General features: G+C 37.6%; 1 protein-coding gene across 3 annotated transcripts in view; it reads left to right on the top strand.

Annotated features, from left to right (window-relative positions):
* The window catches only part of EEIG2 (EEIG family member 2), an 82,030-nt gene that overhangs the window by 17,159 nt on the left and 47,643 nt on the right, over window positions 1–17,228 (top strand). For 2 of the 3 annotated variants that reach the window (XR_013486880.1, XM_021000422.2), the window contains exons 2-4: window positions 9,967–10,087; window positions 12,371–12,400; window positions 15,825–15,941. Coding sequence is in view for 2 of the 3 variants with exons in the window: in XM_021000422.2 (XP_020856081.1) it covers window positions 9,967–10,087; window positions 12,371–12,400; window positions 15,825–15,941 (268 nt within the window). In the remaining variant the exon portion in view is untranslated. The remainder of the gene's footprint in view (window positions 1–9,966; window positions 10,088–12,370; window positions 12,401–15,824; window positions 15,942–17,228) is intronic. The other variant, XM_078154983.1, reaches the window with a different exon arrangement.

The raw sequence follows: 17,228 nt of genomic DNA, 5'->3' as shown, positions 1-17,228 counted from the left end.
TAAAGTGCAGGTCTAATCATGTCAGCCTTCCTCCTTAACTCCAGTGGCTCACTTTTGATTCTAGGATCAAATATCATTTTATCCTGGTTTAATTTCTATTTTTGCATAAGTACTACATAAATTATAAATAAAGTAATATACACATATTGGGAGTCCATTTTCAAACATTTCTTACTAATAAGAGTGTGTAGTCATGAAAGTGTGGAGACCACTGATGTAGTAGAGAGAAAACTGGCCTCGGGGCCAGAAAGCCTGGATTCAAGTCCCACCTTTGACATACTAGCTGTGTGTCCCTGGACAAACCACTGGAGAGAGGTCTCAGTGGCCTCTCTAAAATTAGAAGGTGGAGAAAAGTGCCTATCTGCATTGGTATAGAAAATGACTCCCCTGGAGTTCCGTACATGAATGAAATCACAGGTCTGGGTCAGGAAGAAAGAAAGTGAAAAATGATAGTAAAATGTGTATCCCTTGGACAAATCAGAGCACTCTTAGTCACCCATGGCCAAAGCATGTTGAGGATCAAGTACGTGTTTCAACATCCTGTATCCCGTGGTAAATCTATTAACCAATCTATTCTTATTCACGTGAAAAAGATCAGTCTGTGGAGAGTTCCTTTTCCATTCCTATCAAGAAACATCTAGGTCTTCAAAATAAAATGTAGACCAGGCAAGTGATTAATAAACAAGTCTTTACATCTGTTTTGTTGGGAGGCGAAGTATTTTTAAAATTGGGAAATATATCAAAAATATATCTTGTAAATTTATTATCTTTAAATTTTTCAAAAATGCCATCACTTTATTTACTTCAGAGTATGAATTACAGGACCTTGCATTGATTTAGAGTACTTTAAAAAATTATCCACCAAATAGGAAACTTTCAGGAGGAATTTTTTTGCTGTAAAATGAATTTGCTTCACTTTTATTAGTACCATTAGAAACATTTCAATTTCTTCTTTTAACTTACATGCTTCTCAAAGTACTTTGGCATAAGGAAGCCAGTGCTTTTCAGAATAATTTAGAAGTGCCCTGTGCTCTAACTCTATTTCATTATACCTCTCAATTCCTCATCTGTAAACTACTGATAATGATATCTTCTGCCTCACACGGTGCTAGTAATTTATGGATAATATGAGTTTAAAGTTTACAAAATGCTTTGCAAACTTTAAAATTCTATATAAATTTAGAAATTGAAATTAATTATTTTGTAGCTACCAATGCAGCACTTTTGCTGCTCATTTATTGTCTTGTGCTCTAGCTGCAGGGCAAGCCCACCTTCCAGTCAAACATGCTCTTAATGATGTCTCATGTATCTTAAAAGCTAATTGTAAAATTAGCATTTCAAAAATTAGGCAAGTAGATCTTAAACTAGAAAAATGAAAGAAGAGAGGAAAAGAAAGGAGTGGTCACCTGAGTGAGTGAGCTTGCTGGGAGGAACCTCAGAGTCCCATGTAATCCAACCCCCTCATTTTATAGTTGAGGAAACTGGAACCTGAGGTGGTTGTGACATCATCATCATCATTATTATCACCATCATTCTAATTGCTGTTACTGTTATAAGTCACAACCTCCTGGGTTCCGGTTTCCTCATCTATAAACAATAATTATTGTCATTCTCATCAATATTATTCTAGCGTTCGTATAGAAGTTTAAGGTTTGCAAAGCACTTTGCATATGTTATCTCGTTTAGTCTTCATAACAGCCCTGTAAGGTAGGGCTGTTATTATCCCCGATTCACAGATGAGGAAACTGAGACCGAGAGAGGTTGAGTGATCTGCCTAGCATCATACAGCTAATAAGTGTCTGAGGTCATACTTGAATTCAGATCTTCTTGACTCGAAGTCCAATGTTTTTAACTCTGTCACAGCTACCAAGCAGCAGAAGTAGAATTTGGACCTAAAAATTTGACTCCAAAAATGTGTATGTCTGTATTTATCAGCATCCACTGACTTGGGTTATTTGTGGCATATTGGACCATATGATCTAGACCTGAAAGCACCTTAGAAATCCTCCCAAGGGTGGGGAACCTACAGCCTTGAGGCCACAAGTGGCCCTCTAGGTCCTCAGGTGCAGCCCTTTGAATCCAAACTTCACAAAACAAATCCGATGAAGTTTGGATTCAGTCAAAGGACCTCACTTGAGGACCTACAGGGCCACAAGTTCCCCATCCTTGCAGTCAGTGCCCCACAGCTTACTGATGGAGAGCTGCAGCCCAGAGAGGTGTGAAATACCTGCTGAGGCAGCACTAAGATTTAACAATCATCCTTCCATCCTAATGATGATCCTAAGATGATTATCTTACCTCTACAATGCTTTGAGATCAGCTCTCTTCTGACCCAGAGAGGACTGGGTGTTTGGATCATGAGGATTTTAGGCAACAACAATCTACCAGGTCAGAGAGGAAGTCAGTATGCTTTAGTGAATGAGTACCTATCCCAACAAAATCTCAGTTCCTTTAAGTATCCAAGTAAGTAACCACGTAGTCAGCAAAAAGGGATCGCATAGCAGTAATATGGGGTTGGCTGCTGAGGCTTAATGGGGTGCTGATAAATGCTGAACAACCAGCTATTCCCCTCCACTCTGGGAACTAGACGATCTCTGAGGCCCGTTCCAGGACTCAATTGCCAGATCATCCTGTATTGTCTGACCAAAGTAGAACAGTTTTCATAAAGGTAGCCTCTAACTTCATTAAAATTCTTACATTTAGTACACGTTTACCATTTCATTTGCAAACTTAGAGGCAGTTTGTTATATTGATTGGTTACCATGGAAATAAACTCAGAAAAAGTATTTGGCAACTGTGACCAAAGTCACATTAGTGCTTTCCCTTCTGTGACTCATCTGCTTCTTTTGAATTTCATAAGTCACTTAACCACTTAAAAGAAACAAAGCAGCATAAAAAAGATTTATTTTAATACTGCTAAAGGCAAGTGTTTCTAAAACAAATAGAATGATATAGTTCTAGATACCAACTGCCATAACCACTGAACACATTAGAAAGGATAAACATTGCTACAGTCCTTGTTCAAGCATAATGCCAAAGACTTTTCATAGAGCCTTTATTTTACCTTGTTTCACATTCCTTTTTAATGGACTAATTTCTGTTGACTGCTTATATTAATTACAATACCACAAAAGTGCTCTGTTGAATAGACCATTGGTAAGATAAGAATATGAAAAAAATCAACACCCAACGAAGAATTTTGGATTTGATGTTAAAGGATTAGGACCTCAGTTTCTTTACTTTAAAAATAAGAGCATTGGGTTAGAAAAGCTTGATCTTGGGGGCAGCTAGGTGGCACAGTGGATAAAGCACCGGCCCTGAAGTCAGGAGGACTTGAGTTCAAATCGGCCTCAGACACATAATACTCATTAGCTATGTGACCCTGGGCAAGTCTTTTAACCCCATTGCCTAACCCCAGCCCCCCCAAAAAAAGCTTGATCATTCAAGCAGGCAAGATCACTTCTTTTCTCCTTTCCTCTCTTCCATGACCCTTTTACCCTCTCCTAGTAGAGTTTTGAATGAGGAGAAATGGCCAAAAGGCCATTGGAAGAATGTCTCTACATCCAGCATAAGTACAAGGGAGCATATCAGATATGAGCCTAAGACTTTTATTTTTTAATTGAAGTTTTTACCAGTTTAAACATATCGGCTTAGAACATGATCTTGTTCAAATTCTACACTATTGAGTTTAGAATCTGATCTTGTGGTTAGCTTGTGGAACAGTAGGGAAAGTGCTGAACTGAGAGTCAAGAGACCTGGATTCTTCTCTTCAGTACTCATTTGTATGTACAGTACTATAGCATAATACACATATTTTACTTTCTAAATTCTGCTGTAAGGACTTGCACAGAGTCATGGCTCCCCTGGCCAACAGCCTGTCAACACAATGACCACTTCCTCCTTTCTTCTCTCCCCAGTGCCCTGACTGTTGAGCCAAACCTGGTATAGGAATTTAAGTTCTGGAATCCAGGGCATCTGTGAAAGTTCTTGGGGCTTTCTATGCCTTTGTCCCTGTGGTAACAACCTTCTTCCCTCTCCTTGTTCTCCATCTATCAGCATATTTGTGCAGCCCTGGCCATACACTTGGAGAGAGGTTCCACAAAGGTTCCACACTGTGAACATGTCCTGTTACTTCAGCCTTGGCAGTTGGGAAGGAAAAGAATGCCCAGTCTGAGCACTGGTGAACCAGGACCTCTGCAGGAGGAGTAAAGTCAGTGTGGCTGCTGGTTGTTTTCAGTTTCGGTATTATAAAGAAAGTTTTTTCCAAAGTGTAACCTCTCATTCAGATTTTCAAGTTTCTTAATATGGTATTTGGGCTGTGAGGAATTTCCGACTTAAATTAGTATCATAGCACAGTGGAGTGGATAGAGTAGATAGAGAGCTGGACTTGTGTCAAAAGGATCTGGATTTGAATCTTGCCATAGACACTTAATAGCACTGTGACTCTGTCAAGCCAGTTAACCTGTATCAGCCTCAGTTTCCTCATCTGTAAAATAATGATAATAATAGTATTTCCCTCATAGGGTTTTGTGAGGATCAAAATGAGATTTTACACACATGCACATTCACACACGTTTAGTGCTTTGCAAACGTTAATATAAAAATTGTATATAAATGTTATATAGAAATATATATTTATATAAAAAGTATATTATATAAAATTATATGTAAATACAGATTATATATAAGGTTGTATATAAATATTATTACATCCAAATGGGAAGTTAATGACATTTCTAGCTAATTAAGAATAAAGTCATTAGTAAAGATAAAAAAGGCATTACATTTATCACAAAAATACATGAACTAATATATATGTGCCTGCCATTGTGGCAAAATGTAGTGAGATAAAACATGTTCAAACCAGTCCCAGGGACAGATAGGTGGCACAGTGGATAGTGGAGGAGGACCTGAGTTCAAATTTGGCCTCAAACCAAACACTTGATGCTTACTAGCTGTGTGACCCTGGGCAAGTCACTTAACCCTAATTGCCTAAAAAGAAAAAAATAGTCCCTCAAGAGGGACAGCCTTCTAATGAGAAGGCATTTAGTCAACTATCTTAAGGAATTTTCAGTGGTAATTTTTAATCTCCCTGATAGTTTCCTTATCATCTGCATTTAAAACCTGAGCCTTGTGTAAGATGTGACTCCTCTATTATATGCAGGGCAAATTAGAACCTATGTCTGAGATTTCTTATCTGTCACATGGGAATATCTGCCCTATTTACTCTATAGGATTTTTATAAGGACAAATGAGACAATAGATATGAAATGAGTTAGGTTTATTATTATTATTATTATTATTATTATTGAAATGTGATTTGCTGCCTCTGACACTTCCTAGTATTTATATATATAATATATATATATATATATATATATATATATATATATATGGCCCAGAGCAAGTTATTTGATCTTTCAGACAACTTTGTAAGACTAAATTGTAGTTCAGTTGCCAATCTGCATTTGTAGAAGGAGTTTCCTCAGCAGCAGCTTGACATATCTACAGAATCACAGAACTGCCTACCTTGCATTCAAGGTCTGCAAATACCTCTAATGATTACTTTCCCAAAATTGACAGGCATTTATCACACAAAATTGACAACAGCTGTCAACAGCAGGAAGAAAGGGAGTGTTTGGATAATGAAGAAAATGAATAATGAGTCCCTAAAATAAAAGGGCAGCCCATTTTCTCTTTTAAATTCTGCTAAATGAGTGGTGACTAAAGTAGGACAATTCTTTCTGAAATCTTAATCTTCAGGTGTTCTGGAAAAATCTTTTGACATTCTGATCTAATTTCACTATTGAATGATGACAACAATAATGGCAATTGGCATTTATATAGTCATTATTTTCAAGAACTTGATGGAAAGCAGTTTGGAAATATTTAAATAAAGTGACTTAAGTGTACATAGAGACTCTGTTACTGAGCTAATTATACCCCAAGGAGACCATAATTGGTAAGGACAAAGTCCTCATATATACCAAAGTGTTTTCTTGAATTGGAAACAATGTAGATTCCCATCAAATGGAAAAAGGATAAACAAATTGCGGTACATGAATGTAATGAAATGTTACTGGGCTATAAGAAATGATGTGTGATAAATACAGAGAAGCATGGAAAGATCCATATGAACTGATACAGGTTGAGGTAAGCCAACCACGAAATCAGTATATGTAAAAACTACAATAATGTGAAGTAAAAAAGCAGCCACACACAATTCCAAAGTGAATGTGACAGGGGTTGCACATTATGCTTTTTCAGGTTTTTTTTTCTATGTGTTGATTGGTTATGCTGGGTTTTTGGCTCCTTTTTTTTCCCTTAAAAATATTTGTTGTATGGGTTGGACGTCTAGGAGGGGAAGGAGAGGTTGAAGGATACCAGAGAAAACTATGATGATGTAAAAAAACAAAGGCCATCACTAAAAACTTGTTTTTAAAGGGAGAGTTAGTCCAGGGTGGACTGGTTCATATTAGTGGAGAGAAGGGGAGAGATATGAGAGAGATGATGGAGGTAGAATTTTGGTACTGATTAGATAAGGGGGGGAAAGGGTTGAGGGAACAAAGAAGAGTAAAGGAGTGTCTTCAAAGTTATACATCTGCATGACTGAGAGAATGATACTGCCCTCAACAAAGGTAGGGAAATCTGGAAGAGGGTTGGGTTTGAGAAGATGTTTTGAATATGCTGAATTTGAAATGCCAACAAGATATCCAGGTAAATAGGTCCAGTAGGTAGACCTAGCCACCCTAGCCATCCTTGTTTATTACAGAGCAAAATCAAGTCAACAATTGATAAAATAACAGCAACATTATAATGACAAGTAACTTTGAAAGCTTTAAGAACTTTTATTAATGCAGTGACTAACTGTCATTTTGAGAGGACTGATTATGAATCATGCTACCCTGGTCTGGACCACTATTTCATGAAGCACCCAGGCCATACTGACTTCATTCCTGGCTCCTCCCCTCATTCTCTGTACTTCTCTACCTCTTCACCTGCAGCCTTGCCCCCACACTGCTCTTCCACTTCTCAACTCCCTTTTATATTCTGTCTTTTGAATGTTAATTGAATGTAAGTTCCTTGGGTAGGGCCTGTTTTTTGTTTGGTTGGGTTTTTGGCTTGTGTTTCTCTCCCCAGCCCTTAAAACACATTCTCACACTTTCTCTCTCTCTCTCATTCTTGCTCTCTGCCCCCCCTTCTGTCTGTCTGTCTGTCTGTCTGTCTCTCTCTCTCTCTCTCTCTCTCTTCTCTCTCTCTCTCTCTTCTCTCTCTCTCACTCTCTCACTCTCTCTCTCCCCCCACCCCCATCCCCCTCTTTCCTTCCCTCCTGACAGAAGTGATGGATAAGAGATACAAAATGAAATATACATTTTGGGATATGGCCAATGAGGCCAATTGGGGTGGGGGGAAGCTTTACTATTTATATTTGTTATATGGCTTTTGTTTGAGGGAGAGAAAATATATGCTTGTTCATGAAAAAAAAAGTTTCTTTGCAGATCTTTTCCATTTTTCATCTGCCTCTTTTCATTTTTATCCTTAAATTCTCTTAGGATGACTTTCTTTAGTTAAGTCTTTCACCAAGCATTCCTTAAATCTCTTTTACCCTTTGCTGCTTCTCTCTGCTTTATGAGGCAGTACTGCTCATAATCTTCCATTGTGCTTTTAAATTTTTACCAACAATTTTATATTATAAACTGATAATTGACTTTGACTGCCAGCCTTCTCCATTTGGCGCATAAATTGTGTTTGCTAATTCAGTTGCTTTTTAGACTTGGTTTCCTTCTTATGAAAGTTGATTTATATTAAATTTCTGTGTGGAATTTATTATGCTTTTTATCAATTTAATTTACAACATCTTTTACCCATTTTCATTATCAGTAATTTGTTTACATAGGTCAGCATTGAGTTGTTTCAGCTGTGCATCATATCTTTTTTTCCATCAATCTTCTTCCTTAGCCTTTCTTCTGAGCTTTGTATTTTTGGTGTCTGCCAGTTATACCTTTACCAAAGTCATTGATAAGAATATTAAACACTGATCACTTGGGCACTCTATTGGAGACCTTTTTCCAAGTTGTCTTTGAACCATTAATAATTATTTTTTGATTAGGCTGTTCAAGTAGTTCTGAATCTACTTAATTATATGAGTGTCTAACCCACATCTCACTCATCTTGTCCTCAAGGATAGCAGGAGAAGCTTTGTCAAATACTTTGTTACAATCTAGGTCAACTATTATCCTGATCTTTACCAGTTTAAATACCCTTTTAAAAAAAAAAAGGAAATAAGGTTAATCTCATGAGAGGATGGTTCTTATCCCTGCTTCCTTTTTTAATTACTCACTGTCTCTTTATGAACACATTCTAGAATTTTGAAACGAATTAAATCAAACTCACTGGCATGTAGTTGCAAGACTCTGTACTTTTTTCCTTTAAGAGAATTCCTGTAGAACATTCTGTCCTTTTCTCCATGATCTTTGAAAGATTGCTGAGAATATCTCAGCCATGATATCTCCCAGTTTTTTTTCAGAACTCATCGAGGTACCATTGCTCCACTTGTTGTGGATATCAGCTTCCTGTTAAACCTTTCCATACTATCCATTCCAGTACCAAAACTATTATTCTCAACAGAGAAAACAAGGAAAATAGTAGTTGAGTTCTGCCTTTTTTCTCTGTTGTCCATCATCATTGTCACATCTACCAGTTTCTTACTTTCTTTGATCCTCCTCTTTTCCCTAACATAGTTTTTAAAAAGACCAACACCTTTTTATTGTTCTTGACAGCCTCATTTTACCTTTAGCATACCTTACCAGTTTTTGACATGTTATTAGACTACATGTATAGGTTAAATTCAGCAATTAATTTTCATCAAGATTATAGTATACAAAAAGAAGTAACAAAATGATTTGCAATAGTACAGTGATTTGTCTCCACATTGACATTATTTAATTCTTTGTGATTGTTTGGAATTTTCTCTTACGTAGTTATTACATTTAGAGGACAATGGCAGTGGATAAGGGCCAAGTTTGGGTTCAAGTCCTGACTCTGACACAATGACCATGGGCAAATTCCCTAACCTCTCAGCACCCAGTCACATCTCTAAGACTGTTAGTTGTAGATGAGAGGCAGCATGGCAGAGCACACAGTGTCAGAGAAACTTGGGTTCAAATACTACCTAGTTGAGCAGCCCTGTATTAGAGGCAACCTAATGCTGGCACCATGGTCTGGTTCAATGTTGGAAACATAATCAGAATTATAGGGGCAGTTTACAAAAGATTTTGTTTTATTTTGGTTAGCTATGGTACAGAGAAGATCTCAGCAAGAATGAAGTAGTACTTAGCTTCAGCTTTGGTAGATGTGTCCTCCCTCATTCCTATGAGACTTGTACACCGTTAGTGAATAGCTACATCAAGGGAAGGATTCCTAAACTGCCATATGCTATTGAGACCTACTGAACTTGCAAAAGCAAAGCTGGCTGTCAGACAAATATACTAACAAATTGTGTCTCCTTCCACATTCCAAGGAGAATTCTAACAGCTCTCTAGAAACCTTGGTAGGACCACTGACATCCAAGGTGGTCTCATGTAACTACATTTCATAAAATGATCCCAGGTTTCTAGGGGGATGGGAGTAGAGAATGAGAAGGGAACAGAATATAGCTAAATTTATTCAGTAAATCATGTTATAGCTATAAATGAGGTAACTGTGTATGCACATTAGGGTATTTAGTTGTATTTTTTTTTCCAGTTTACTCTGGGTGGTAAAAGTATTTCAAAGGAAACAAATTTCCTAAACAGATTTTTAGAACAAGAACATCAATTTGTATTTTTCCCTTTTCATTATTTTCTAAAAATCCTAGTTGCCGATTTAGTATCACTTCTCAGACTAACGTACAAGAGTGTAATTTTTTAAAAACACGTATCTATTATAGTAATTAACTGGTTTCTTTGTCTTCCCCCCCCCCCCCAGGGAGGTGGTCCAAGCAAACTGTGTTCACTGGAGAAAGAAGTTCTCATTTATGTGCAAAATGAGCGCAAGTGCTACTACGGGTGTTCTGGATCCTTGCATCTACAGGGTCTCTGTGAGGAAGGTAAAAATAGCACACAATTTATTCCCTTTTACAAACCATAATTATTTCCATAGTAATTTTCTTTGTATAATTATTGCTATGCCTTTTCTCTTTTGTTATACCTATGATATGTCATGTAATTGGGCTTCCCATGATTGTAATTATAATTTGCTATAGAAATACAGTAAATTTGAAGAAAATTTTAAAGTCAGAAATGTAAACACAAGGAAAGAAGCCTGTCTCATTAGCATTGTATGTCTTACTACTAATAATACTGCATAATCATATTGGGGTTTAAACAAAAGATAAACCTGGAAATATGCATAAAGAATATATGTACATAATAAAGGTATATGATACTATAATAGTACCTTTAGAAGACAAAAAAAAAACCAAATTCATCTAAAGGGACCTTAAATCAGCTTGTATACTCTACTTTTTTATGCTAGGTCAAAAGAGATGCATTTTAACCTTCTTGGTGACTCTCTTTGGAATGAACTAGGCAGCTTTAACTTTCTGTCATCCACATAACTGAATTTATTTTAGTAAAACAAGGATAACTAGAGAGTCAGAGGATTTGTATTCAGATCCTGCTGCTTCTACTTACTAGCTGTGTGACCTTGGCAAGTCATTTAACCATCCTAAGCCTCAATTACCTCATCTGTAAAATTAGAGTAATAATTCCTACCATAACTAATTCATAGTTTTGTTGAGAGGATAAAATGAGATAATGTATTTGCAAGCATTTTGTAAATTTTAAGTGTTATGTTATTTTGGATAACTGTATTTTGACATTAGGTCAAAAGTACAATTTCAGCTAGTAAATTTGGGCTTTTATGAACCTGTTACTGAGATTGGAATTAAAATAATCTCTTCTTGAAATAGAAATGAGTGTGGGGCAGCTAGGTGGCATAGTGAATAGAGCTCTGGCATTGGAGTCAGGAGGACCTGAGTTCAATTCAGCCTCAGACACTTAACACTTACTAGCTGTGTGACTTTGGGCAAGTCACTTAACCCCTATTGCCTCACCAAAAAAAAAAAAATAGAAATGAGTGAGCCATTATTTATTTAACTATTGTTTAAGCATTTTAAAAAATAGAATACTAATCAAACTGTTAAAAAGGTTCTGGGCTTGGAATTACTAAAACGCACACACACAAAACACATAAATAGGAAACTATCGTTAAAGTATAGGCAGAAGATGAAGAATTTTGCATTTTAGTCACTGTGTTGGTAGGTTTTATTCATTCTTAAAAGGAGTCATATGATTCTCTACCACTTTGCACTGTGTTTACTTGCTGTATTCCGTGAGTTAAGATAACAGTGCAGCGTATTGTATCTTTAGTGGTAGGGCAGGAGCAGGAGACCGAGGTCACAATGTTATTTTCCTGGGCATCAAGATTTACTGTACCTGCATGCAGAGATGAATACTTCTAAATAATCTAGATTATGAATGATCCGAATCATTTTGAGTTTGTACTCATTGCCTTCTGTTGTGTGTATCATTTTGTTTATTTTGTTTGCCTCAAACTTAGTTCAACAAACATTTGTTAAAGACCACAACTTGTAACTTTGCTCTGCTATTTTGATGAGTGGCATTTACATTGTTGTAAGCCCTTCTGCAAATTACTACAGTTGATTTTTTTTTAATGTGCTTAAATAATTACCTTAACTTGAAGAGGGCCCATCAAACGATTTCCAGGTGCCTATCTTCAAATGATTATGTTTCCAACTAGGCTGTAAAATCTACACGTAGTAAAACCTTAATTGACAAAAATAGCCAAGGAATAGGAGTGTTCTAGGTAAGGACTAATCTGAAAACCCTTTTTTGTTGTAACCTTTGTCACTGAAAACTTTTTAAAATATATTGTCACTTTTTTGTTTGTTTTAGGTAGAATATAATGAACATAGTGTTTTCTTTCTTTCATTTCTTTCAAGCATCCAGAACATCCTCATTAAGCCTTCTTCTTTGATTAAGTCCTTACTATCAATTTTTCCATATTATTTTCATCTTTCTCATGTAAGTTGAATCCTGGGAAAATTCTGGTTAACTCAGGTTAGCATACCTCAAATGGATACATACATATTGTTAATGTGATTGCCTTCCTCTTTCCCCACCAAAAAAAAGACCCACTACATGTGACATTTGTACTTTCAGACATTTTGTTTGCAATTAAAACCTATTATGGTATTTTGGCATTTTATCATGAAATATGAATGCATATGATAGTGATTTCTTTGATATGTAGTATTTTAAGGCTTTGGTGAATAATTAATTATGGCTGTATTTTGTGTCTTTCGCAGGAATTAAAAGGCGGAAAGGCTTATGCAAAGGTAAATAGATATATTCTCTAAAGCAATGTTTTTAAAAAATTGTTTATTCCTTATTGCTGTTTGTAGGCGTGAAATTTGAGCAATTCAGGATGCAATTTATATCAACTACATGTGCTACTTCCTAATTGAAGACTCAACTGTAAGATAACTAATTGTCCCAACAGCATAAACTAAGGAAGGCACAAAGAAATTAGAGTCCCATAAATACGGAAAGGGGGGGAGGGGGAATGGTTAAAACCTAATAACTTATATGAGGGTAATATGGATCTGTTTATGGATACTCTGTATTTGAGCTCTGAGGTGAAATGTTGGTAATCTTTCCTTTGTAAGTCCAATTATCTTGAAACTCCAGCTCCTGGAAACTAGCTAGTTCTGGTGGATATGATACAAACCAATTTGGTCCTGTGTTAACATGCCTCCAATGGATACATGCATTGCTACAATCACCAGTGAATCCTTGGGCTATGAGAATGACCATGTGGTTATCATGCAGGTAACTCCCTCAGATCTCAGACATTTTTGGAGTCCTGCACTGGACTCCAAAAGCTCAATGGATTTAGCATTCAGTGCTGCTCATTGCATGAAATTACGATGTAATATGGTATAAAGGTAGATGGTACCTATAACTGAATGTGTGAAACCAAAGGAGACTTCATCACCCCTTCAGTTTATTCTCCTTTCTCGCACCAGAGCTATCTGTCTTCACTGCTTCCACTTCCCCTCCTCTCACTCATTTCTCAGCCCTTTGTACTCTAGGTTCCAGTCTCTCCACTCTACTGAAACAGCTTTCTCCAAAGGTCACGATGGTTTCTCAGTCTCAAACTTGGACTTTTCTCGGTCCCCATCCTTCTTGACCTCCCTGTAACACTGAATACTTTGGAGCTCATGCTTTCTCTTTTCTGGGTTTTCCTGACACTGACTCTCTTCTTTCTCTTCCCACCTATCTGAGCATTCCTTTTCAGCCTCATTTGCTAGAACATTTTCGTATCAGTCCTTCCACACACTGTCCTCTCCTCCCCCCCGTTATGAGTATACCTGAGTATTCTGTCCTTGGCCTTCTTCTTTTCTCTCTCTACCCTCTTTTGTGACCTTTTCAGTTCCCGTTGGTTTAATCATTATCTCTAGGCACATGACTATTAGATCTATATATCTAGCCCTAGTCTCCCTTCCTGAATTTTACTCCCACATCACCAGGTGGCTCTTGGACATTTTAAACTGGACATGCCATAGCCATCTCAAGCTCTCACATGAAATAGTAGTCCTGTCTGAAACAATTCAATTATCTTTTTCTCTTCTGAATTTCCGTTTTACTTTTGAGGGTACCACCATCTTTCCAGGTTCACAACCTATTTTCTCCTTGATTCCTCAGTGCCCCTCACCCTATCCGTCTTGTCATTTCTACTTACATGATACCCATCACATCTATCCTTTTTTCATTCAGCCTTCACCCTTGTTTAGACCCTTATCACCCTTCCTCTGGAGTTTTTCAATAGCCTCCTAACAGGTCTCTCAGTATTCCAAGCCATCTTCCAGATAGCTGCCAAAGTGATGTTCTTAAAATGCAAATTTGACCATGTCCCTCTCCTACTTAATAAACTCAAGATACCCCCCATTTTTCCTTGAAGATCAACTACAAACTCCTTTATTTGGCATTTAGAGCCTTTCACAAACCTACTTTTCTAATTTTATTACCTATTACTCCCTTTCCCACAATTTATAGTCTAGCCAAACTGGCCTATTAATTGTTCCTCATGCATGAGATTTTGTCTCCTTTCTCCATGCCTTTGCATTGACTGACCCTCTGGCTTAGAGTGCACTCTCTGCTTTCCCCAATCTCTGTTCTTTCAAGATAAAACTACATGAAGCCTTTCTTTATCCCCTGAGGAGTAATGCCTTGCAAAAATCACCTTGTATGCATTTCGCACATTTATATATGTTGTCGACTCCTTGTGATAGACTTTGTCATTATATCCCTAGTGCCTAGCATAGTGTCTGGAACATAGTGGGATTTAGATAAATGGTTATTGATTGATTGCATACTGGGCTATGACCCTCCATATAGCCTAGAAACCTATTTTATCCTTTGTTGAACCAATTGTGCACCACCAAGAGACCACTGAAACAATACATCACCCTCTAAATAGAATCTTATCTTTTTTTAAAGTGGCTCAGATTTCTTTTATATATTAATTCTGGTGACAATTTATATTAACAATAGATGTTAATTTGTATTGTAATTTTTCATAAAGTCTACTTATGGTAACAAGTATTTAATTTTTTTGAAGATACAGTATTTTCATTTTAAGAATTTAACTTTTACGTCCTTTGACATGGAAAGTGGACTTGATTTTGTGTTTATTCCTAAGGCAGTAAGAGGATTGGACCAAGTTGTAATAGGAGCTAGAGTGAGGATGCAGGAATGAGCTGTAACAGCAGAGACAAATGCTTTCTAGGGAAAATAATGATAACAACAGAGGGGGAGGAGTACAACCTAGGCAACAAAATGAGAGAGAACAAAGCTGGAGTGAGTTTCTGGTTGACAGCAGAGGCTGGGTATGAGGCCAGGCCAGTCCATCAGGGACTTGGTAGAAGAAACAGGATGCTTTCAACCACTGTAAACTGGGAGGGGGCTGGAGAGGTCATCAAAATAACATATCTTATAGTTGGTGACAGTAGAGAAGTAAGTTGTACCAGGTAGAGCATTTGGACTACTTGATTCCTGAGTGGAGGGTGAAAGCTATGCCATTTCAAGCCATTTGGCACCAAGGGGCAGTGGTGGTGAACTATGAGGTAGAGATGAACTGGGATCAGGAAAGATGGAAAAGAATAGCAATTTGTGTCTGTCTGGAAATAATGAACTTTCTGGACTAGGAGGTAGGATAATATAGTGGCAAGAGCAAACAGCCTGAGAGAGTCAGAAGACCTGAGGTCTTTCATCACTTACTAGTTGTATAGAATAGGAGTAGCAACTGGGCCTGTGAATTCATTGGTACAGGGAACTTCCAGGTGAGGAAACTCCCTCTACCTTCCCTGCATCTTAGAGTCTTAGAGAGTTACTTAGAGCACTGAAATGTTGTGGCTTTCCCCATGTGGGAACACAGGCACTCCTGGCTTTGAGGCCAGCTTTTTATCTACTCTGCTATGACTCCTCTCGTTTTGTGATCTTGAGCAAATCACTTCTCTGCTATATGCCTCGGTGACTTCATCTTAAAATTAAGATGTTAATACTTGCCTTGATTACCTCATAGTCGATGTGAGGATCAAAGGAGAGTATTTTGAGGAAGGCCTTCAAAAATTATAAAGTGCTTTTTATACAAGAGTAACATAACATCTGTCACAGACAAATTTGTTCATTAGCAAAATATTGTAGAAAATAAATAGACTAGTGCTTCTAAATATTCTACTAATATTTTCTTCTTCATAGTTGGGCTTTGCAGATCTAAACCTAGCAGAGTTTGCTGGATCAGGAAATACCACTCGTCGCTGTTTACTAGAAGGTTATGATACCAAAAATACAAGACAGGATAATTCTATTCTTAAAGTAAGCAAATTTAATTTGTGTATATGTATAAGCATATGTGAAATAGAAATGGATGAGGTTTTCTTCTTTTTAATAAATGGAAGTGCATGCTTTCAAGTAATAGACAACATTCAAGGTGAAAAGAATCTAGTCAGTGGGCGTCATGCCCTAACGTACAGTTTGACTTCCATAGTGCCATGCCATCTACTTGAGGGCTCTAGGAGTGAGACACAGCTGAAGAATGACCCACAAAACCAAAATGAAACAAAGAAGAGATGGAAGCATTCACCAGTTGGAACAGCCTGGCCTAAGACACTGTGGTAGACAGATGCAGTCAGTGTTCACTTTAATGAACCCTCATGTGCTTCATTTGGTACCCTAATTATATGGAAAGAGATCATTACCCCTTAGACAGTCACTTCCGGAAATGGTGGAGAAATCATCATTGGGCATTCCAAAGTGCCTACAAGCCCCTGAAAAGTAATTCCTTAGAATCTGTGGTAGACATATAAATGTATAACAGAGGTTATCTTTGTTGACCCCTTCTCGTGGGGTCCACGTGCAGGGATGAATCACATCAGCAGGGAGAAATGTTATCTGGGACAAATAATGATGACAATGGAGAGGGAGGAGTAAAATCTGGGCAACAAAATGAGAGAGAGCAAAGCTGGAATGGATTTCTGGTTGACAGCAGAGCAGTCCATCAGGGACTTGGTAGAAGGAACAGGATGCTTTCAACTGCTGTACACTGAGAGGGGGCTGGAAAGGTAGTAAGGTACCTATTGTAGTGACATGTAGAAATAACCTTTTTGCCGTTCTGTTGTTGACAAGTACTTCTGGGAACCTGGTAGTCATACAGTCCATTAAAGTTTTGCCAAGAAACTGAAGACTTATCCAAACAAAATAATTGAGGAGGCCGTGGAGGACCTCAGTGAAACCATCTCCAATTGGTCCTTGCCACACAAGCATTCATTGGGTAAACATTGTGCCCCTGAAATCTCAGGTGTTTTGTTTGCCCAGTGCCTCCATATTAAAAAGGGGCATAGAGATAGACCTTGTGACAGTTTCTGCCTTTTCTTAGAAATCCAGAAAGGCCAAGTGTTATTTTGCTAGAAGGGATTGAAAGAACATTTCTGTAAAGAGACCAACTGCCTCTCGTAATGTAGGAAGCCTCTGTACGTGCACCTGAAGTGAAGGAACAAACAGGGCCAAAGAATATTCTTCTTATAAATGAATGAACATACTTTGTGAAAATGGAGTACTGCATGTGTTCTTCTAGGTCCTCGGGTGCGGCCTTTTGACTGAGTC

The sequence above is a fragment of the Phascolarctos cinereus genome, unplaced genomic scaffold, assembly GCF_003287225.1.
Source record: "Phascolarctos cinereus isolate Bilbo 61053 unplaced genomic scaffold, phaCin_HiC Scaffold_5;HRSCAF=322, whole genome shotgun sequence".
Taxonomy (NCBI): Eukaryota; Metazoa; Chordata; class Mammalia; order Diprotodontia; family Phascolarctidae; genus Phascolarctos; species Phascolarctos cinereus.
Note: the sequence above shows the minus strand (reverse complement) of the source record. Positions and strands in the feature narration are given on the sequence as shown.